Here is a 23,894-nt window from a genome sequence, read left to right as displayed (position 1 = left end):
ATTCGCCATGTTTGAGCGTGCCAAACAAGGAATTTGACTTCGATAAATCACAGCCTCTGTTCAACATTTAGGTGACTAACACTCAGGACATGTGAAAAATGGCAAATATTCTCAAACATCCCCTGATCTTAAACTCCCAAAAGGGCAAGGAAAAACTCAAAACTCCAGCTAGGGGAAATGAGAAACCTTGAGAAGAGACCACAGATGGGAAGGTCCCTTATCCAGGATGACCAGGCTGCAACGGATGCAGAGAGGACACATAGTACAAACAGTGTAGACAAATTCAAAAAAGGTGTGGAGAGCAGGATGTTATTGCACAGTAATGACTCTGAGACTCTAAGAGTGGTGTGAGTTCATCAGAGCAACAGCCTGTCTCTGTGTCTGCTGGTTTTGGCGTACCGAGCTCTATAACGCCGTCCGGAGGGGAGTAGTTCAAACAGACTGCAACCTGGGTGAGAAGGGTCTTTAGAGATGCTCCTTGCACGTTTCCTGGTCCTGGACAGGTACAAGTCTTGGCTAGATGGGAGGTTGATTCCAATTATCTTTTCTGCAGTCCTGATTGTCCGTTGCAGTCTGTGCTTGTCTTGTTTGGAGGCCGATCCAAACCAGACAGTGATGGAGGTGCAGAGGACAGACTGGATGATGGCAGTGTAGAAGGTCTTCAGAAGCTCTCGCGGCAGGTTGAACTTCTTGAGCTGTCTCCGGAAGTACAGTCTCTGCTGGGCCTTCTTCCGGGCAGAGTGTATGTGGCCGGTCCATTTCAGGTCCCGAGAGATTGTGGTTCCCAGGAATTTGAAGGTGTCTGTGGAGAGAATAGTATTACTGCGGACAGTGAGGGGTAAAAGTGGTGAAGGGTCACGCCTGAAGTCCACTGTCATCTCCACGGTCTTGAGCGGGTTCAGCTCCAGGTGGTTTTGGCTGCACCAATGGACCAGCTGCTCCACCTCCTGTCTGTACGCAGTCTCATCACCATCCTGGATCAGTCCGATGAGAGTGGTGTCGTCTGCATACTTCAGGACACAAAGACGCTCTCAAAGCAATGCAACAGTGAGCGCCCGGCGCGCTGCGGTTGCGCGATCGGACCAAATTAAGCTCCCTGCGCACTGAGGTCCGCTTAAATTTTTGAAAGTACATCAGGACTTTAAAAATATTTTCTAAATTTCAGCGACGGCTCTGTCACAATAATGCGAGCAGCGCGGTGCAGTTGCGCGGTGGGCGACGCGCTACGGTTGCGCGTTCGGCGGTGCGCTGCAGTTGAGGGACCGGACAATAATGTGCAAATGAAAAAATGCTAAAAAAAAAAAAAATAGGCGTTAATTTTAGTCTTGGAACGGACTAAATTTTTTTATATTATTTGTAATGGGAAAAATAGATTCGGAATTCGACCGATTCGCTTCTCGAACCGCCTTCTAGAACGGATTGTGGTCGAAAACCGAGGTTTGACTGTATTTTTGCTATTCTTGTTAAAATCACACTTACATGTGAACTGGAAATGACAATAATAACACATAGTGAAAGCTAAATTGAGCAAATTGGCTATTTCAGAATTGTGTGTCAAATTGGTAGTCCTTTGCCTTAATCAGTTCCCAGGAAGTAGCTCTCGGTTTAAGAAAGGTTGGTGACCCCTGCTCTATAGGATAGGACATCCCTACATGATCACTAAATAAAGGAAAGAAAATTCAAACTTTTGTATTTTAATGCATTAAATAGCCCTTTTGATGCATTCTTAATAATCAATGTAGCTTTTATTGTTGGTTATTTAGGTATTTATGTAATTATGAATAACTATAGCATATGTGGATAAAATGTTGAGGGAAATGTGAGAAATCTGCTTCTGCAATTGGGACAGTGTTTTTGTAACTAATGGAAAATACAGTGGAGCCTCGGTTTTCGAACGTCCCAGTTCTCGAACAAATCGGTATTCGAACAAAAAAGTCGAGATTTTTTGCTTCGGATGTCGGGCGAAATTTCGGTTGTCGAACCTCGCAAGATGAGCCGGGAGGACCGCGTGCCAACTGACTCCGTTCGTTATTACATTCTTAATAGAAGGCAGAAACAAGTTACACTTGATAGGTTCTTTGCAAAAAAGAAAGAACATCCAGTGGAAGAGTCTTCCCAACTGAAGAGATTTGCAAGAGAGGCAACACCTACAGACGAGTTTCCCAATGTTTTTATGGGAGGGGACCAATAAACTCTTTTTTTTGTGTGAAAATACGTACTGTACGTAAGAAAATGTTTTTGCTATTTTTGCTCCACACAAACTTTAATATAGGACGTACACTGTATGTTATCTTTCATTCGTTTTTTTTTTTTTTTTTTTTTAAATTAAGAAAGAAAATGTTTTTGCTGCACACGAACTTTGATACAGTACATACTATCTTTCATTACAATTTCTGCAGTTTTTTTTTTTTTTTTTGAAATTAAGAAAACGTTTTTGCTGTTTTATTTCACATGATCTTTGAAATGTTGTCTTACATTGGTAAAAATAAAAAAAATGTTTTGATGTGCTTTTTTCCCCCTCACAATTTAAAAAATATATCTTTTACTATTAGAATGAAACACACAAGCGAGTTGCTACAGATACAGTAATACATTGCCCACCCTAGCATACTCTATTAATTCAGTTTATTATTTATATTATTTATTTATACATTACCTACTCACTTATTTATGCAGTTTATGGTGTAAAATAATGAAACAATGCTTTGAGAAAGCAGGGTTTTTTTTTTGGCTTGGAACGGATACATTTTTCCCCCCATTATTTGCGATGGGAAAACATGATTCGGAAGTTGAACGATTCACTTCTCGAACAGACTTCTGGAACGGATTGTGGTCGAAAACCGAGGCTCCACTGTATAGGAATGTATGATTGTGCAACTTTGTAATAGGGTTGTCACGATACCAGAATTTCAGTAGTAGGCACAAATACCTGTGATTTTCGACGATTCTTGATACTAAATCTGTACCACCGTAAAAAACAACAACAAAACAACAGAATCCACTTTTAAAATCACTATTTTTTTCAAAACTGCTTAAACCGTATAGTATACATTATACATTAAAAAGGAGCAACGGTGGCATGGAGCCTTTAAGTCACACATCTATAAAAACAAGCAAGACTGATATATATAGTAGGGGTGTAACGATTCATCGATACACATCGATTAATTGATATAATGCTCTACGATTTATTGGCATCGATGCTAAACCTAAACATCGATTTATATCGCCGTGTTTGACCTCGGACATTAGACGCGACTTTATTTTGAAATCCAGTTCATTGTTGCTTGCTTCATCTTTCCGGGAGCAGTGCGCGCGGCGTTGTTGTGTTGTGAGCAGAGCAGGCACGTGAAAGGGGAGTCGACAACTAGTACGCGGCTCCTGGGCTGGTGCTATGGCTAGTGTCCAAAAAGACGAGGAAATTTGCTCCCCTTTAGGCTTCAAGTCATTCGTTTGGAACCACTTGGGATTCCAAAGAAAAGATGGCTCAACGGACAAGACACGTGCAGTTTGTAAATCCTGCCATGCGGTGATCAAATATTCAGGGACCACAAATCTCGCCGCACATTTAAAGAAAAAACACGACATCAAAGTTCAGTGTTAAAATAAGCACTTTGTATACTAGAATACTTTTGTAATTTCCTAAATAAAGAGTTTGCAGTACCTTGTTGATTTTGCGTATGAATTGTTATAAATCAGGATATTGCTCTATATTTTTTATTAAAAAAAAAAAATATCGATCGGAGAGCCCTATATCGCGATATATCATGAATGAATCGCAGCAGGCTTTAAGATATCAGCAAATATCGTATCGTAGTTCTTTGTATCTATATATCGTATCGTGACAAAACCCGCGATTTACACCCCTAATATATAGCCAAGAAGGCTTGCGCACACCCCTCAACATGTGCCCAAACGTAATTTTGCATAGTTGAGCATTTGTCTGCGCACTTTGTCTATGTGTTTGCCATTTGGTGTGGAAACCTCTTGAGCATTTTTTGCACGTTGCCTTGTTCGATTCTATAATTGCTCTGGTTGCATCCGCCTCGAATGCAAAATATTTCCACACACGACTCTCTGATCGACTTGGCTTCTCAACAAGCCGGCGTGTTGGACTTCCACTCCTACTTGCTGAAGCCATTGTTACAAATGAGCGAAAATCTTCTTCTTCAGCGCTGCTGACTGCTGCTCCGTGCTGCTCGCATGCGTATACTGCCCCCTTCAGTTCCGGCAAAATTCGACACAGTTCCCCGAGTGAAAAGTCAAACATTCGTTCAGACGGTACCACAAAAAAGTAGGTATTGACGTATTTTTTGCGTGTTGGTACCGGAAGTATCGGTTCTTGCGACAATCCTACTTTGTAGTCATTGGCATGTTTCAACAATTATTTATAAAAAAGAAAAAAATAATAATTTCCACAGTTTGGCTCCTCTTCTTCTTCTTCCACCCATATCTTGTCATTGTTAGGCAAAAAACTTTCCTCTGTCCAGAACATTCTGTAATAATCCAAAGCTGGCGTCTAGCATTAGGCGACATACGACGTCACATCAAGCATTAATCAAAACATAAGATATAATCGAGTGCTGAATATTCTTAGACGCCTTTGGCAGTGTCCGTGATTTAGAAAAACATTGGGGATGCATTAAACAGTTCATTAAGGGTCATTAAGGTATTCAGGCAATTAACCAACAAACATTTATTTCAAAGTGCACAGAAATACATATCCGATCATAAAGTTACAAAAACCTTTGTCATTGATAATCTTGCAAATGAATTCAATGCGACATTGTTAAATGCCATTGACTCTGTGGCGCCGTTACGTCAGAAAACTCGCCGTAGAGTGCCTACTCCGTGGTTCACAGATGAAACGCGTACGCTTAAGCAATTATGTAGAAAGCATGAGCGCAGATGGCGTCTAACCAAACTTGAGGTTTTCCATCAGGCATGGCAGGATAGCCTCCTGAAATATAAAGATGCGCTTATCTTAGCAAAAACTCGATATTTTTCGCAAGTTATTAATCTCAATAAAAACAATCCGAAACACCTATTTGATACAGTGGCAAAGCTGACTCTGCGCCAGCCGACCCCCGATAGTTCCTTCCACTCAGCTGACGAGTTCATGAAATTTTTTGCTCAAAAGATTGAATCCATTAGGGATGAGATCAAGAATACCATTCCAATCGCTCGGTCGAGCCCGCCGTTTACCAACGCTGATGATCATGCAACAACCCTCTCAACTTTTAAAAGCGTGTCTCTTGAAAGGCTTACACCAGTGGTCACCAAACTACGGCCCGCGGGCCGGATACGGCCCACGGGACCGTTTAATCCGGCCCGCCAACCCTGAACAAATTGTATTATTAAACTTTTTTTTTTTGGTCATTTTGCCTGCAATGACTGCGTTTCCCCAGTAGATGGGGAAGCGCTCGCCTGCGCATTTACTACCGGAAGCCGTGTCAGAAAGCTCGGTGCACACTCACAAGTGCGTGTACGGACATGGCGCACTCGCGCTCTATTTGTATCAGTCCCGAATTTAGAGTGTGGGCTGTGACGACAGCATTCTTGTAATTCGCGCGCTGAGCTTTCAGATGCAGTTTCAGCCACATTAACGTCAACATCTACCCGTCACAGATCGAGGTAAACGGACCAACACCTCGGATCTCGCCTAAGAATTGCCACAACAAATTTTACTCCAGACTATGACGCACTATCAAACTTTAACAAAAAAGACAGCGGTGTCTACAAGCCTACTGGAACCTACAAAAGGATTATAAGGAAGGAACACAAGAACTTTAAGAGACTGCTCATATGTGTCAGAGAGGTTCTGCTCTGACAACTGAGCTGAACTTTTATCTGTTAAGATTGTGCATGGCACAACAGAAAGTTAATGTTCCATAGTTTTTTTTCTATGAAGAACCCAGAGAGAGTTATTTAGTTATTTATTTCCTGTTTTTTCTGTGAAGAACTCAGAGAGGGTTATTTAGTTATTATTTATTTCATTAATAGTGTTATTATTTGTTTCCTGACTTTTTTTTCTGTAAAGAACCTGGAAAGGGTTATTAAATAACCGTTATTTGCTTATGTGTGGCTTTCTGGAAAACAATAAATTTTTTAAGCTCCCCTACGATCGTCACACTTTGTCTGTTACAAACTGACACCGGCCCCCCATCAGAGAAGGGAAAGGTTATGTGGCCCTCAAAGGAAAAAGTTTGGGGACCCCTGGCTTACACAATTGGTTATTGCGGCTAAACAAACAACATGTTTACTCGACCCTCTTCCAGCCAAACTACTTAAAGAATTATTTCAAATTTTAGGACCGTCCGTCTTAAATATAATCAATCTGTCTGTCTCCTCTGGGATAGTGCCAACAGCCTTTAAAACCGCTATCATTAAACCGTTACTTAAGCGACCAAATCTTGACCCGGACTGTCTCAGTAATTATAGGCCAGTTTCAAACCTCCCATTCATAGCAAAACTTCTTGAAAAAGTAGTAGCGCAGCAACTTATTGATTACATGGTCGCCAATAATCGATATGACACTTTTCAGTCTGGTTTTAGAGCTAATCATTCCACTGAGACAGCACTTGCTAAAATGACTAACGATCTCCTCATAGCTATGGATTCAAACATTTCGTCTGTACTGTTACTACTCGATCTTAGTGCTGCCTTCGACACTGTAGACTTCGATATTTTATTAGGGCGTCTTAAAAGTTGTGTTGGTATTTCAGGGTCAGCACTAGGCTGGTTCCATTCCTATCTATCAAACAGGAAGCACCGGGTGATCCATGGTAATGCGTCGTCGGAGCTCTATAATGTTAGATGTGGTGTCCCACAGGGATCGGTTCTCGGACCAATTCTTTTTAATATTTATATGATTCCGCTTGGGGACATAATACGTAAATATAATATTAGTTTTCAATGCTATGCGGATGACACCCAATTATATATGCCGTTATCGATGACAGATCCGCAGGATTGTTGTAATCTTGAGAATTGCCTTGCGGAGATCAAGCAATGGATGTCTCTCAACTTCCTTCGTCTTAACCCAGATAAAACTGAGATGTTGATAATTGGTCCAACTCATTATCAACACTTATTCAAGGAAACCGCTATAACTATAGATAACCGTACTATCACTCAAAGCGATACTGTAACTAATCTCGGGGTAATATTTGACCAAACTCTCTCCTTTCAAAAGCACATTAAGAATATAACCAGAATTGCGTTTTTTCACCTTCGTAATATTGCAAAGATTCGTTCGATCCTCTCGACCGGTGATGCGGAAACTATTATACATGCGTTCGTCACGTCGCGCCTGGACTACTGTAATGTACTATTTTCTGGTCTTCCTAAGTCCCGCATCAAAAGTCTACAGTTAGTACAAAATGCTGCTGCAAGGCTGCTCTCTCGGACAAGAAAATTTGATCACATTACCCCAATACTAGCCAACTTACATTGGCTCCCGGTCCATTTAAGATGTGACTTCAAGGTTCTTCTATTAACCTATAAATCGCTGCATGGCTTAGCGCCTTCATATCTCGTCGACCTAGTTGTTCCTTATGTGCCGTCTCGTAACCTTCGTTCGCAAAACGCTACCCTTTTAGCGACACCGAGGGCCAAGAAAATGTCTGCAGGCTCTAGAGCATTTTCTATTCGGGCTCCAGAGCTTTGGAATGCCCTACCAATGGATATTAGGACTGCTACCTCAGTAGAAACATTTAAGACACGTTTAAAGACACATTTCTATGACATGGCCTTTAACTAACCTGTAGTGGCCGATTCGGCTGGAGTTTGTTTTCTCTCCCTCTCCACCCCCTCCCTCCCCCCTCCCCGGCCGGGGAGGTGGTTAGGTGGCACCCATGCTGACAGCGGCTATCTGGATTCTCGTGGGCCAATTCAGGATGGGGGAACTGCAGCTCAACCTCCTCGAAGACACTGCCAGGACAATTGAGGGCTCCTTCGGCAGCCCTCTGCTATGACATGGACATCCACTTTTTATTTAATTGATTTTCATGTTGTATCATTTGTGCCCTCTCTGCATCCATTTCAACCTGGTGATCCTGAAAGGGGGATGCTTCCATCTGTGGTCCCTTCTCAAGGTTTCTCATTTTCCCCTGGTAGGGGTTTTTAAGTTTTTCCTTGCCCTTTTGGGAGCTTAAGATCAGGGGATGCTTTGAGAATAATTGTCAATTTCTGTCTATGTGAAGTCCTTTGAGACTGCTTGTGATTTAGGGCTATACAAATAAACTTGACTTGACTTGACTTGATTACCACATATCAAAAATGTCTAGTTATGTCTCCTTTATTGATTTAGTGTAGGGCTTTTTGCAAGGAGGGCCATATTTAGTAACGTGAAGGGGCCCGGGTGCCAATATTTGTTTTCGGTTCTCTTCCGGGGGGGGGGGGGCTGTTAGGATTAGGGGGTTGCTAATGGGACGTCGAACGCTTCGCTTGATTTGTGTGGCGGGCTCCATCTAGTGTTGAAACTGAGAAGTGCAACAGAGTTGAGCTCAAGCTTCTTGTGCGGGCCATATTCAATTATGTTTTCAGAATTTGCTGCGGGCCAATAAAAACTGCGGCCCGCGGGCCGTAGTTTGGACACCCCTGATTTAGTGTGTAGGTATAATTATATGCTTAAAATGCTTGTTTTATTGATTTGATATGTGAATATACTTGTCTGCTTATGTACTTTATTCAATGAGGTTTGAGCATATCTGTTTTTGTAGCTAGGCAGCACTTTGTTTTTCGACCTCATTTCTTCAAGTTCTAAAACTGTAACAGTACCAAAGCAACTGGGGTATGGGCCATAATTGCTGTGAAATAAAAATGTCAGTGATTCAACTCATTCAAAACAAATGTTTGTGAGTCCTGTAGTCAAGAAAAACACAAACTTGTACACATCCTTTTATACGATGGAAAAAATATGTTCACAGTGTTGACAGGACAGTCTGAAAGATCAAAATGGAATAATTGGGGCAAGATCCCATTTCAAAGCATACTTTGAGGTTAGCTTCCATAATACTTTTTTTTTTTTTCCATTTTGTCCCATAGTTGAAGTGTACCTATGATGAAAATTACGGCCATCTGTCATCTTGTAAGTGGGAGAACTTGCACAATTGGTGACTGACGAAATATTTTTTTGCCCCACTAAGTGAAATGGCCAGGAACTTAACAACATTTCTCCTTTGCCATAGTTGGGGAATGTCTTTGGATTAAAAAAAAGATGAATAATTTTTCAACTTAAAACATGTAGACTTGTAGGTGGAACTCAATTTAATTTTCAATTAAAAATCTGAAAACAATATCTATAAAACTCGTCTTGTTACCTAGATTGCAAAAGCAAGTAATCTTTATCTTGTCAAAAAACAAAAACAAAGATACAGGGCTCAAAAAGTATGTACATAACAAATGCAACACTTTCTCTTCCATGTTCTGGCTTTTTGGCTGGCCTTGATCAGAAATTTGGATAGTCACTTTGTTGAGTTGTCCAGCGCTGTTGGGAGGTTTATGGAATTAAAATCAATGGTAATCTTGGTCCTCTTCGGCTTGAATTGCCTAACAAGAAGACAGGAGGATGTAAATATATACATTTACACAAAAAACAAACAAATGTCTAGAATTACTAGCCTAACTGTTCTTTAAAGAAACAAAATCTTAAAATATGACTTCTATAAAAGACCAAAAATGCTGGCCAGTTAAAAAAAAGTCAAAATGGCAGTCTTCCTGTTAGCATAAGGTGAGTCTTTTTTTTGTAGGTCTTGAACTGTTACATAAGTCACACAATTTTCACAGATCTAGGTGAAACATAGAACCAGGAATGCCTCATTAACAATTTGTAGAGGGCACTGTAGAGCCAATTTCTGAAACCCGCACAAAAAAAATTGCTGAAATATTGATTGTTATGCCAGGTGCGATGTGTTTTCCTAGTTTCACGAGTTTTCGCCAAGGTCCAGACCCTCAAAAACACCATGATTGTTCTTTGTAAAGAGCACATGGTCACAAAATAACGTTTTCAATGACTTTTCAGCCTTAACATGTGAACTAGATAAAACACCCAAAATTTGATAAAATATCTTCGAGTTCATTCAAATATGACCTGTAAATACCGTAATTTTCGGACTATAAGTCGCACCGGAGTATAACGCACCAGCCATAAAATGCCCAAAAAAGAGAAAAAAAACATATATATGTATATAAGTCGGTCCTGAGTATAAGTCGCCCCGCCCCCCACCCAAACTATGAAAAAAAACGCGACTTAAAGTCCGAAAATTACGATATGCAAAAATGGGCAAAAATGGTACTTTCAAATACTCATAACTCACTCCCTGTACATGTTGGGTTATAGGTATGAACGCCTTTTTTGTACATATGAACATGCCCCGGTGGCAGTTAAAGCAGCACTATGTCTCTACGTGCATTAGTTTACTACTATGAAGACCATCTCTCAACCGTAAACGGGGGGTTGGTGTTATGGGGAAAATGTTTTACAAGTTGGGATCACCAAAGCTCTATATAAAGTCATACACAAGAAATGGTTACTCACTGGAACTGCACACATGCCATATTGAGTAGTCGTCTTGAGGCAGTCATCTCAGGTGTGTCATGGTATTTGTCAGAAAGATAGACCACTGCCTTAATGCCTGGACAGAAGGTCAGTGCGACAAAGTAATGATACACAACAACTAGAAAATGCAATTTCATTGCGTGTGAAGGCGAAGAAACTGAATACATTCTTAGGGAATACTGCAGACTAGGGGTGTAAATCGCGGGTTTTGTCACGATACGACATCATATCGATACAAAGAACTACGATACGATATTTGCCGATATCTTAAAGCCTGCTGCGATTCATTCACGATATATCGCAATATAGTGCTCTACAATCGATATATACATACCGTTTTTTTCCGTGTATAGTGCGCCCCCATGTATAATACGCACCCTAAAAATGGCATGCTGATGCTGGAAAAAAGCCTGTACCCATGTATAATAAATTTTTATGAATTTTTAAAAATTTTTTTTTTTTTTTTTTTAAGTCCCAATGATCGTCACACACGCAGGGAGGCAATGGGTCCCATTTTTATAGTCTTTGGTATGGTCTTAACTAGGCCGGATGTAATTTTTTTTGTTGGCGATGATTTCTCCGACTGCCCGTAAACGCACCACCGCGCTCCGTGCGCGCACGGGAAAGAGGCGGCTCTGTATGGGAGAGACGTTGAAGAGGAATAAAAACACCCTTGGAAACCAAAACATGCCCCTCGTCGTGACTCGGAGCCGCAACAAATGTTTCGGATTTGTGTAGGGTACATTGTGACAGACAGCAAACGAGCAGGTGATCGAGCAAGCGTCTGATACGAGAGCATTGCGGTCGCATGGAGCGTGTTTGAAGTGAACAGCAGAGAAGAAAGGAACAAGGCAAAGTGTTGTGAAATAAAATGCACAGAACGGATGCGCAAGACACGTCAGCTATATAAAGAGCGAGAGTTGTTTTCTTCCTATTAGTTTCAATTCACAGTTTAATTAGCAGTTTCAATCAGCAAATAACAAAATGCGTATTACAGGTAATATTTTATTTCACAACACTTTGCCTTGTTCCTTTGGTCTCTGCTGTTCATCCTAAAACACAAAGGCGCTCTTTAAGCAATGCGACAGTGAGCGCCCGGCGCGCTGCGGTTGCGCGACCGCACCAAATTAAGCTCCCTGCGCAGTGCGCACTGAGGTCCACTTAAATTTTAGAAAGTACATCAGGACTTTAAAAATATCTTCTAAATTTCAGCGACGGCTCTGTCACAATAATGCGACCAGCGTGGTGCAGTTGGGCGGTCGGCGGCGCGCTACGGTTGAGCGTTCTCTCTCGCACTCTCTCTCTCGCTCTCTCTCGCTCTCGCACACACGCGCACACACGCAAACCGGATATCATACGGAGGCCGCCATTACAGATGCGCAGAACGGATGCGCAAGACACGTTAGCTATATAAAGAGCGAGAGTTCAGTTCTCTACCTAAATCCGTATTACAGGTAATATTTTATTTCACAACACTTTGCCTTGTTCCTTTCGTCTCTGCTGTTCACTTCAAACACGCTCCATACGAGCGCAATGCTCTCGTATCAGACAACCTTGCTCCATCACCTGCTCGTTTGCTGTCTGTCACAATGTACCCTACACAAATCCGAAACATTTGTTGCGGCTCCGAGTCACGACGAGGGGCAAGTTTTGGTTTCCAAGGGTGTTTTTATTCCTCTTCAACGTCTCGGTGGTGCGTTTACGGGCAGTCGGAGAAATCAACGCGTACAAAAAAAATTACATCCAGCCTAGTTAAGACCATACCAAAGACTATAAAAATGGGACCCATTGCCTCCCTGCGTGTGTGACGATCATTGGGACTTAAAAAAAAAAAAAAAAAAAATTAAATTTTTTTTTGTACCCATGTATAATGCGCACCCCAGATTTTAGGACAATAAATTAGTTACATTTTGCGCACTATACACGGAAAAAAACGGTATTTTTTTTAAAATAAAAAATATAGAACAATATCCTGATTTATAACAATTCAATCGCAAAATCAACAAGGTACTGCAAACTCTTTATTTAGGAAATTACAAAAGTATTCTTGTATACAAAGTGCTTATTTTAACACTGAACTTTGATGTCGCGTTTTTTCTTTAAATGTGCGGCGAGATTTGTGGTCCCTGAATATTTGATCACCGCATGGCAGGATTTACAAACTGCACGTGTCTTGTCCGTTGAGCCATCTTTTCTTTGGAATCCAAAGTGCTTCCAAACGAATGACTTGAAGCCTAAAGGGGAGCAAATTTCCTCGTCTTTTTGGACACTAGCCATAGCACCAGCCCAGGAGCCGCGTACTAGTTGTCGACTCCCCTTTCACGTGCCTGCTCTGCTCACAACACAACAACGCCGCGGCGCGCACTGCTCCCGGAAAGAGGAAGCAAGCAACAATGAACTGGATTTCAAAATAAAGTCGCGTCTAATGTCCGAGGTCAAACACTGCGATATAAATCGATGTTTACGTTTAGCATCGATGCCAATAAATCGTAGAGCATTAAATCGATTAATCGATGTGTATCGATGAATCGTTACACCCCTACTGCAGAATGATGTTGAAACGAGTTGAATTACTTGAGAAATGTGAAGTGTAAAACAAAATTTTGGAGAATTTCGTGTGAATTTCAAAATTGAAAATTTTGAATTTTTGGTAAGTGGGAAGTTGTGGAATAGGTAGGAAAATGATGAACAGTTGAAAGTTGGAATGGGTTGAATCGGTTGAAACGTGTAGAAATAAGAGGTGAGAAACAAAATTGGGGAGAATGTGGCGTGAATTTCACAATTGAAAATGTGGAATTCTTGTCAAGTGGGTAGTTGTGGAAAAGGTAGGGAAAAGATAAACATTTGAAACGAGTTGAATCGGTTAAAAAAATGTAGAAATTAGAAGGGAAAACGAAATTTTGGAAAAATTGGCGGGAATTTCAAAATTGAAAATGTTTAATTTCTCGTAAGTGTGAAGTTGTGGAATAAGAAAGAAAAATATGAAGTTTAAAGTTGCACTTCCGGTTTGATTTGGGGCACTTCCGGTTTGATTGGGGGCACTTCCGGTTAACTTCCTGTTAAAATTGGGGCACTTCCAGTTCACTTGCTGTTCATGTTGGGGCACTTCATGTTCAATTTGGGGCCCTTCCTGTTTGTTTTGGGGCACGTTCGGTTCACTATCTGGCCCCTGGGCCTTGAGTTTGACACCTGTGGTGTAGAATAACACAAGTGTGAAGGCCTTTGCCTTCACACTAATAAATAAATTACCGTAATTTTTGGACTATAAGTCGCGGTTTTTTTTTTCATAGTTTGGGTGTGGGGGGGGCGACTTATACTCAGGAGCGACTTATATGTTTTTTTTCACAAACTTTTACTTGATCATTAACACCACTTACAAGTATAGTTGACCACTTCACATGTTATTTTTAGTATAGTTGATCACTTCACATGCTTTGATATCTTTATCTTGAACATATTCAAAACATGAAAAAGAGAAAAAAATCAAATAAAGTAATTAACACTTTAAAGCGCCATATCCTCTGGACATGTCCTCTGTCACCAGGATGACATAAAGGACGAGAAATTTGATCGATGGATTTAATGATTTGGACTGACACAAATGGTTTGATAATATTGTTGTTTATGTGATAGTTATTTAAAATATAGTTTATATATCGTATGGGCCTGTGGAATAATTTGAACTGCGGCGCGGCACACGGCATTGTTGACAAAGGACGATCGATGGATTTAATAAATTGGAGTGACACAGATGGTTTTATAAACGTGTTATTTATGTAATAGTTTTTTTTAAATAACTGAATGTTACGTCAGGCCCGTTCTCAGCTCCTCGTTTGTGTTTGTGACGTTAGCATACCGTATTGTTTAGCCTGTTGTTGCTCGTTCATGTCTGGTCTTGGTGTTGGATTTTGTCGAATAAATTGCCCCCCAAAATGCGACTTGTACTCCAGTGCGACTTATATATGTTTTTTTCACATTTTTGGGCGACTTATAGTCCGAAAATTACGGTACAAATAATCTATTTGCATGCCTTCTTAGTATACATTGATATATTAATATACTAGGGGTGTAACGATTCATCGATACACATCGATTAATAGATATAATGCTCTACGATTTATTGGCATCGATGCTAAACGTAAACATCGATTTATATCGCCGTGTTTGACCTCGGACATTAGACGCGACTTTATTTTGAAATCCAGTTCATTGTTGCTTGCTTCCTCTTTCCGGGAGCAGTGAGCGGCGTGTTGAGTTGTGAGCAGAGCAGGCACGTGGAAGGAGTGTCGACAACTAGTACGCGGCTCCTGGGTGGGTGCTATGGCTAGTGTCCAAAAAGACGAGGAAATTTGCTCCCCTTTAGGCTTCAAGTCATTCGTTCGGAAGCACTTTGGATTCCAAAGAAACGATGGCTCAACGGGCAAGACACGTACAGTTTGTAAATCCTGCCATGCGGTGATAAAATATTCAGGGACCACAAATCTCTATATTTATATTTAAAGAAAAAACACGACATCAAAGTTCAGTGTTAAAATAAGCACTTTGTATACTACAATACTCTCGTAATTTCCTAAATAAAGAGTTTGCAGTACCTTGTTGATTTTGTGTATGAATTGTTATAAATCAGGATATTGTTCTATATTTTTTATTTAAAATAAATTAAAAAAAAAAAATCGATCGTAGAGCACTATATCACGATGTATCGTGAATGAATCACAGCAGGCTTTAAGATATCGGCAAATATCGTATCGTGCGGCTTTGTATCGATATGATATCGTATCGTGACAAAACCCGCGATTTACACCCCTATAATATACTGTACAATGATTGTCAGAAAGATTCCCGGACTGGTGTCACAAGACATATTTCAAGGATTTTAGGATATTTCACGTTTACTTTTCTGTCTGAAGTAATTCTCTGCTTTTGATGTTATGGGGGGCGGGGGGGGTTCACGCTGAGCCAGCTTGGGTGAGAGGTTGGGCCAACATGGCAATGTTGTTCACAGCCAGGAACAAGCAGATGCTTAGGGAATTGTCATAATGTGGAGGTGACAAAATGTCCTGCCCCAACTCTTACCTCATCTTGTGCACTGAATCAAGCCAACACTGCAGGATCCCTAAACATGCTGTTCGGTAGCCTTGCATATGAGGATGTCCCTCCCTCATAGAAGAATGCAATCAACATGTCTGACTGACTGTTTTTTGACGCTTTAACCCACAAGTGTCAAACTCAAGGCCCGGGGGCCAGATACGGCCCGCCACATCATTTTATGTGGCCCGCGAAGTCAAGTTGTGCATCAAATTCGTGTGTCATTACTAGAATTGCAAATTGTCTTCACTTTTAATATCTTTTTTTTTAAATATTTGACCAGTTTTTATTCTTCTGATTTGAAAATGAGTTATGTGTTTGTTTTGTAGGTGCTCATACATTTATTTGGGTTGACAGTCATAATGGCCCTCCGAAAGAAGCAATGACTACAATGCGGCCCGTCAAAAAAACGAGTTTGACACCCCTGCTTTAACCAGTGAGGGCTCTAGTAATTGAGCTTTAGGTTGTAATATTCATGATTAATTACCATTTTTTTTCCGTGTATAATGCGCCCCCATGTATAATACGCACCCTAAAAATGGCATGTTGATGCTGGAAAAAAGCCTGTACCCATGTATAATACGCACCCAATTATTATTATTATTTTTTTTTTTTAAGTCCCAAGGATCGTCACACACGCAGGGAGGCAATGGGTCCCATTTTTATAGTCTTTGGTATGGTCTTAACTAGGCTGGATGTATTTTTTTTGTTGGCGTTGATTTCTCCGACTGCCCGTAAAGGCACCACCGCGATCAGTGCGGACATGTGAAAAAGGCGGCTCTGTATGAAAGAGACGTTGAAGAGGAATAAAAACACCCTTGGAAACCAAAAATTGCCCCTCGTTGTGACTCGGAGCCGCAACAAATGTTTCGGATTTGTGCAGGGTACATTGTGACAGCAAACGAGCAGGTGATCGAGCAAGCGTCTGATACGAGAGCATTGCGTTCGTATGGAGCGTGTTTGAAGTGAACAGCAGAGACGAAAGGAACAAGGCATAGTGTTGTGAAATGAAATATTACCTGTAATACGCATTTTATTATTTGCTGATTGTATTAAACTATCACATTCATCGCTCATTAGTAAATAGCTGACGTGTCTTGCGCATCCGTTCTGCGCAGCTGACCCATAGTGCGCATGCGCAGTTATACTGCCTCGGTATGACGTCCGGTCCGCGATGGAGATTAAAAAACAAACAATATTTGACAACTAGAATTTTGCAATTTCTGGAGAAATTGCGTGTGAAGGCGAAATGTATGAATAACTTTTTCGGGGAATGCTGCCGAACGATGTTGAAACGTGTTGAATTACTTGAGAAATGTAGAATATTTGGAGAATTTGTGGTGAATTTCAAAATTGAAAGTTTGGAATATTTTGTAAGTGGGAAGTTGTGGAATAGGTAGGCAAAAGATGAACAGTTGAAAGTTGGAATGGGTTGAATCGGTAGAAAATTGTAGAAGTTAGAGTAGAAAAACGAAATTTTGGAGAATTTGGTTGAATTTTAAATTTGGAATTGTTGGTAAGTGGGAAGTTGTGGAATAAGTAGGCAAAAGATGAACAGTTGAAAGTTGGAACGGGTTGAATCAGTTGAAAAATGTAGAAGTTAGAGCAAATGTTGAATCCCCATAGAGAATGAATGGGAAAATTAAAAAAAGCAATTGCGCCAAAATCTGTCTAAATTTGGAACAAAACAAAAAAAACGGCCTCAGGAGGTTCACTTTTGGGGTAAAAATGTTGAAACGGGTTAAATCGGACAAAAAACGAAAAAGTTAGCGCAAATGTAGCTATTTGGGGCACTTAGTGTTGAAATAAGGTCACTTCCGGTTTGATTCGGGTCATTTCCGGTCTTATTTGGGTCACTTCCGGTTTATTTGGGTCACTTCCGGTTTAATATAGGTCACTTCCGGTTTAGCTTAGGTCACTTCCGGTTTATTTGGGGTCATTTCCGGCTAAAAAAGGTCACTTCCGGTTTATTTGGGGTCACTTCCGGTTTACCTGAGGTCACTTCCGGTCTATTTGGGGTCACTTCCGGTTTGATTTGGGGCACTTCCGGTTTATTTGGGTCACTTCCGGTTTAATTTGGGTCACTTCCGGTTCGTCTGAGGTCACTTCCGGTTTATTAGGGGTCATTTCCGGTCTAAAAAGGTCACTTCCGGTACATTTGGGGTCACTTCCGGTTTGATTTGGGGTCACTTCCGGTTTACCTGAGGTCACTTCCGGTCTATTTGGGGTCACTTTCGGTTTGATTTGGGGCACTTCCGGTTCATTCTGGGTTCATTGGTGGCACTTCAGGGTCATCCAAGATGGCCGCCACACTGGAATTGGGGGTCAAGGGTTGAATTGTGTAAGCATAGTGGAAGTGGGGGTGAATGGGAGTGAATGTGGGAAGAATAAGGTGAATTAAGTGAATAAATTTGGAATGGGTTGAATCGGTTGAAAAATGTAGAAATGAGAAGGGAAAAAGGAATTGGGTGTGAATTTCAAAATAAAAGATGTGAAGTTTTTGGTAAGTGGGAAGTTGTGGAATAGGTAGAAAAATGATGAACAGTTGAAAGTTGGAATGGGTTGAATCGGTTGAAAAATGTAGAAATGAGAAGGGAAAAAGGAATTGGGTGGGAATTTCAAAATAAAAGATGTGAAGTTTTTGGGACGTGGGAAGTTGTGGAATAGGTAGAAAAATGATGAACAGTTGAAAGTTGGAATGGGTTGAATCGGTTGAAAAATGTAGAAATGAGAAGGAGAAAAGGAAATATTGGAGAATTGGGTGTGAATTTCAAAATAAAAGATGTGAAGTTTTTGGTAAGTGGGAAGTTGTGGAATAGGTAGAAAAATGATGAACAGTTGAAAGTTGGAATGGGTTGAATCGGTTGAAAAATGTAGAAATGAGAAGGGAAAAGGAATTGGGGGTGAATTTCAAAATAAAAGATGTGAAGCTTTTGGTAAGTGGGAAGTTGTGGAATCAGTAGAAAAATAATGAACAGTTGAAAGTTGGAATGGGTTGAATCGGTTGAAAAATGTAGAAATTAGAGTAGAAAAACGAAATTTTAGAGAATTTTGGTTGAATTTCAAAATAAAAGATGTGAAGTTTTTGGGAAGTGGGACGTTGTGGAATAGGTAGGCAAAAGATGAACAGTTGAAAGTTGGAACGAGTTGAATCGGTTGAAAAATGTAGAAGTTAGAGGTGAAAAACGAAATTTTGTGAAAATTTGTCGGAATTTTTAACGTGAAAACGTGAAATTTTCGAATTTGGGAATTTTGGGAATGTCGAGAATCCTTCCGAATGTGATTAGAATGTGCTGAATGATGTGAATTTCAAATTGGAACGACGTAAATGTGAAATGTCGAATGTGCCATTAAGAATGAATGGGGAAAAATTTGTCGGAATTTTGGGAATTTTGCGGAATCGGAAAATTTTCGGAACGAGAAAAATACAAGCGCTCGTCGCGTGAATATTTGGAATACGTGAAAAGTGGAATGGAGTGAATCGGATGAATTATGTGGAAGATGAAACGTGTCAAAAAAGTGTGGAGAATAAAAGAGAATAATAATAACTAGAATTTTGCAATTTCTGGAGAAATTGCGTGTGAAGGCGAAATGTATGAATAACTTTTTCGGGGAATGCTGCCGAACGATGTTGAAACGTGTTGAATTACTTGAGAAATGTAGAATATTTGGAGAATTTGTGGTGAATTTCAAAATTGAAAGTTTGGAATATTTGGTAAGTGGGAAGTTGTGGAATAGGTAGGCAAAAGATGAACAGCTGAAAGTTGGAATGGGTTGAAAAATGTAGAAATTAGAGTAAAAAACGAAATTTGGGAGAATTTGGTTGAATTTCAAATTTCGAATTTTTGGTAAGTGGGAAATTGTGGAATAGGTAGGCAAAAGATGTACAGTTGAAAGTTGGAACGGGTTGAATCAGTTAAAAAATGTAGAAGTTAGAGCAAATGTTGAATCCCCATAGAGAATGAATGGGAAAATAAGAAAAAGCAATTGCGCCAAAATCTTTCTAAATTTGGAACAAAACAAAAAAAACGGCCTCAGGAGGTTCACTTTTGGGGTAAAAATGTTGAAACGAGTTAAATCGGACAATAAATGAAGACGTTAGCGCAAATGTAGCTATTTGGGGCACTTAGTGTTGAAATAAGGTCACTTCCGGCTTGATTCGGGTCATTTCCGGTCTAATTTGGGTCACTTCCGGTTTATTTGGGTCACTTCCGGTTTAAAACAGGCCACTTCCGGTTTAGCTGAGGTCACTTCCGGTTTATTTGGGGTCACTTCCGGTCTAAAAAGGTCACTTCCGGTTCATTTGTGGTCACTTCCGGTTTGATTTGGGGTCACTTCCGGTTTACCAGAGGTCACTTCCGGTCTATTTGGGGTCACTTCCGGTCTATTTGGGGTCACTTCCGGTTCGTCTGAGGTCACTTCCGGTTTATTAGGGGTCATTTCCGGTCTAAAAAGGTCACTTCCGGTACATTTGGGGTCACTTCCGGTTTGATTTGGGGTCACTTCCGGTTTACCTGAGGTCACTTCCGGTCTATTTGGGGTCACTTTCGGTTTGATTTTGGGCACTTCCGGTTCATTCTGGGTTCATTGGTGGCACTTCAGGGTCATCCAAGATGGCCGCCACACTGGAATTGGGGGTCAAGGGTTGAATTGTGTAAGCATAGTGGAAGTGGGGGTGAATGGGAGTGAATGTGGGAAGAATAAGGTGAATTAAGTGAATAAATTTGGAATGGGTTGAATCGGTTGAAAAATGTAGAAATGAGAAGGGAAAAAGGAATTGGGTGTGAATTTCAAAATAAAAGATGTGAAGTTTTTGGTAAGTGGGAAGTTGTGGAATAGGTAGAAAAATGATGAACAGTTGAAAGTTGGAATGGGTTGAATCGGTTGAAAAATGTAGAAATGAGAAGGGAAAAAGGAATTGGGTGGGAATTTCAAAATAAAAGATGTGAAGTTTTTGGGACGTGGGAAGTTGTGGAATAGGTAGAAAAATGATGAACAGTTGAAAGTTGGAATGGGTTGAATCGGTTGAAAAATGTAGAAATGAGAAGGAGAAAAGGAAATATTGGAGAATTGGGTGTGAATTTCAAAATAAAAGATGTGAAGTTTTTGGTAAGTGGGAAGTTGTGGAATAGGTAGAAAAATGATGAACAATTGAAAGTTGGAATGGGTTGAATCGGTTGAAAAATGTAGAAATGAGAAGGGAAAAGGAATTGGGTGTGAATTTCAAAATAAAAGATGTGAAGCTTTTGGTAAGTGGGAAGTTGTGGAATCAGTAGAAAAATAATGAACAGTTGAAAGTTGGAATGGGTTGAATCGGTTGAAAAATGTAGAAATTAGAGTAGAAAAACGAAATTTTAGAGAATTTTGGTTGAATTTCAAAATAAAAGAGGTGAAGTTTTTGGTAAGTGGGACGTTGTGGAATAGGTAGGCAAAAGATGAACAGTTGAAAGTTGGAACGAGTTGAATCGGTTGAAAAATGTAGAAGTTAGAGGTGAAAAACGAAATTTCGTGAAAATTTGTCGGAATTTTTAACGTGAAAACGTGAAATTTTCGAATTTGGGAATTTTGGGAATGTCGAGAATCCTTCCGAATGTGATTAGAATGTGCTGAATGATGTGAATTTCAAATTGGAACGACGTAAATGTGAAATGTCGAATGTGCCATTAAGAATGAATGGGGAAAAATTTGTCGGAATTTTGGGAATTTTGCGGAATCGGAAAATTTTCGGAACGAGCAAAATACAAGCGCTCGTCGCGTGAATATTTGGAATACGTGAAAAGTGGAATGGAGTGAATCGGATGAATTATGTGGAAGATGAAACGTGTCAAAAAAGTGTGGAGAAACGTAGAGAATAATAATAACTAGAATTTGCAATTCCTGAAGGAATTGCGTGTGAAGGTGAAGAAGTTGAATAAATATTTAAGGAATGTTGCAGAATGACGTTGAAACGAGTTGAATCGGTTGAAAAATGTGGAAATGAGAAAGGAAAAAGGAAATGGGTGTGAATTTCAAAATAAAAGATGTGAAGTTTTTGTTAAGTTGTGGAATAGGTAAAGAAATGATGAACAGTTGAAAGTTGGAATGGGTTGAATCGGTTGAAAAATGTAGAAATGAGAAGAGAAAAAGGAATTGGGCGTGAATTTCAAAATAAAAGATGTGAATTTTTTGGTAAGTGGGAAGTTGGGGAATAGGTAGAAAAATGATGAACAGTTGAAAGTTGGAATGGGTTGAATCGGTTGAAAAATGTAGAAATGAGAAGGGAAAAAGGAATTGTGCGTGAATTTCAAAATAAAAGATGTGAATTTTTTGGTAAGTGGGAAGTTGTGGAATAGGTAGAAAAATGATGAACAGTTGAAAGTTGGAATGGGTTGAATCGGTTGAAAAATGTAGAAATGAGAAGGGAAAAGGGAATTGGGCGTGAATTTCAAAATAAAAGATGTGAATTTTTTGGTAAGTGGGAAGTTGTGGAATAGGTAGAAAAATGATAAACAGTTGAAAGTTGGAATGGGTTGAATCGGTTGAAAAATGTAGAAATGAGAAGGGAAAAAGGAATTGGGCGTGAATTTCAAAATAAAAGATGTGAATTTTTTGGTAAGTGGGAAGTTGTGGAATAGGTAGAAAAATGATGAACAGTTGAAAGTTGGAATGGGTTGAATCGGTTGAAAAATGTAGAAATGAGAAGGGAAAAGGGAAAAAGGAATTGGGTGTGAATTTCAAAATAAAAGATGAAAACGTGAAAATGTTGAATTTGGCAAGTTTGGGAATGTCCCCAATGTGATTTGAATGTGTTGAATTATGTGAATTTGAAACTGGAACAACGTAAATGTGAAATGTTGAATCTCCCATTAAGAATGAATGGGGCAAAATTCGCCATAAATTTGTGAATTTTGTGAAAACGGAAAATTTTTGGAAGGAAAAAAATCTAAGCAGTGTTGCCATGAATATTTGGAATAAGTGAAAAGTGGAATGGAGTGAATCGGTTGAAGTATGTGGAAGTAGTTAAGCGCCGAAAAAGTGGGCAGAATAAGTAGAATAATAACTAGAATTTGCAATTCCTGAAGGAATTGCGTGTGAAGGTGAAGAAGTTGAATAAATATTTAAGGAATGTTGCAGAATGACGTTGAAACGAGTTGAATCGGTTGAAAAATGTGGAAATGAGAAAGGAAAAAGGAAATGGGTGTGAATTTCAAAATAAAAGATGTGAAGTTTTTGTTAAGTTGTGGAATAGGTAAAGAAATGATGAACAGTTGAAAGTTGGAATGGGTTGAATCGGTTGAAAAATGTAGAAATGAGAAGGGAAAAAGGAATTGGGCGTGAATTTCAAAATAAAAGATGTGAAGTTTTTGGTAAGTGGGAAGTTGTGGAATAGGTAGAAAAATGATGAACAGTTGAAAGTTGGAATGGGTTGAATCGGTTGAAAAATGTAGAAATGAGAAGGGAAAAAGGAATTGGGAGTGAATTTCAAAATAAAAGATGTGAAGTTTTTGTTAAGTTGTGGAATAGGTAAAGAAATGATGAACAGTTGAAAGTTGAAATGGGTTGAATCGGTTGAAAAATGTAGAAATGAGAAGGGAAAAAGGAAGTGGGTGTGAATTTCAAAATAAAAGATGTGAAGTTTTTGTTAAGTTGTGGAATAGGTAAAGAAATGATGAACAGTTGAAAGTTGAAATGGGTTGAATCGGTTGAAAAATGTAGAAATGAGAAGGGAAAAAGGAAGTGGGTGTGAATTTCAAAATAAAAGATGTGAAGTTTTTGGTAAGTGGGAAGTTGTGGAATAGGTAGAAAAATGATGAACAGTTGAAAGTTGGAATGGGTTGAATCGGTTGAAAAATGTAGAAATGAGAAGGGAAAAAGGAATTGGGCGTGAATTTCAAAATAAAAGATGTGAATTTTTTGGTAAGTGGGAAGTTGTGGAATAGGTAGAAAAATGATGAACAGTTGAAAGTTGGAATGGGTTGAATCGGTTGAAAAATGTAGAAATGAGAAGGGAAAAGGGAAAAAGGAATTGGGTGTGAATTTCAAAATAAAAGATGAAAACGTGAAAATGTTGAATTTGGCAAGTTTGGGAATGTCCCCAATGTGATTTGAATGTGTTGAATTATGTGAATTTGAAACTGGAACAACGTAAATGTGAAATGTTGAATCTCCCATTAAGAATGAATGGGGCAAAATTCGCCATAAATTTGTGAATTTTGTGAAAACGGAAAATTTTTGGAAGGAAAAAAATCTAAGCAGTGTTGCCATG

The 23,894-nt window shown here is 39.7% G+C and overlaps 1 protein-coding gene across 1 annotated transcript in view; it reads right to left on the bottom strand.

Annotated features, from left to right (window-relative positions):
* Positions 1-9,371: 9,371 nt before the first annotated feature.
* The window catches only part of LOC133151990 (deoxycytidylate deaminase-like), a 38,519-nt gene continuing 23,996 nt past the window's right edge, over positions 9,372-23,894 (bottom strand). The window contains exons 5-6 of the mRNA XM_061275449.1: positions 10,541-10,637; positions 9,372-9,552 (exon numbers count right to left, since the gene is read on the bottom strand). Of these exons, the coding sequence (XP_061131433.1) occupies positions 9,468-9,552; positions 10,541-10,637 (182 nt within the window). The 3' untranslated portion in view covers positions 9,372-9,467. The remainder of the gene's footprint in view (positions 9,553-10,540; positions 10,638-23,894) is intronic.

This window comes from Syngnathus typhle, linkage group LG3 (genome assembly GCF_033458585.1).
Source record: "Syngnathus typhle isolate RoL2023-S1 ecotype Sweden linkage group LG3, RoL_Styp_1.0, whole genome shotgun sequence".
Classification (NCBI taxonomy): Eukaryota; Metazoa; Chordata; class Actinopteri; order Syngnathiformes; family Syngnathidae; genus Syngnathus; species Syngnathus typhle.
This window is presented reverse-complemented; position numbering and strand designations above follow the sequence as displayed.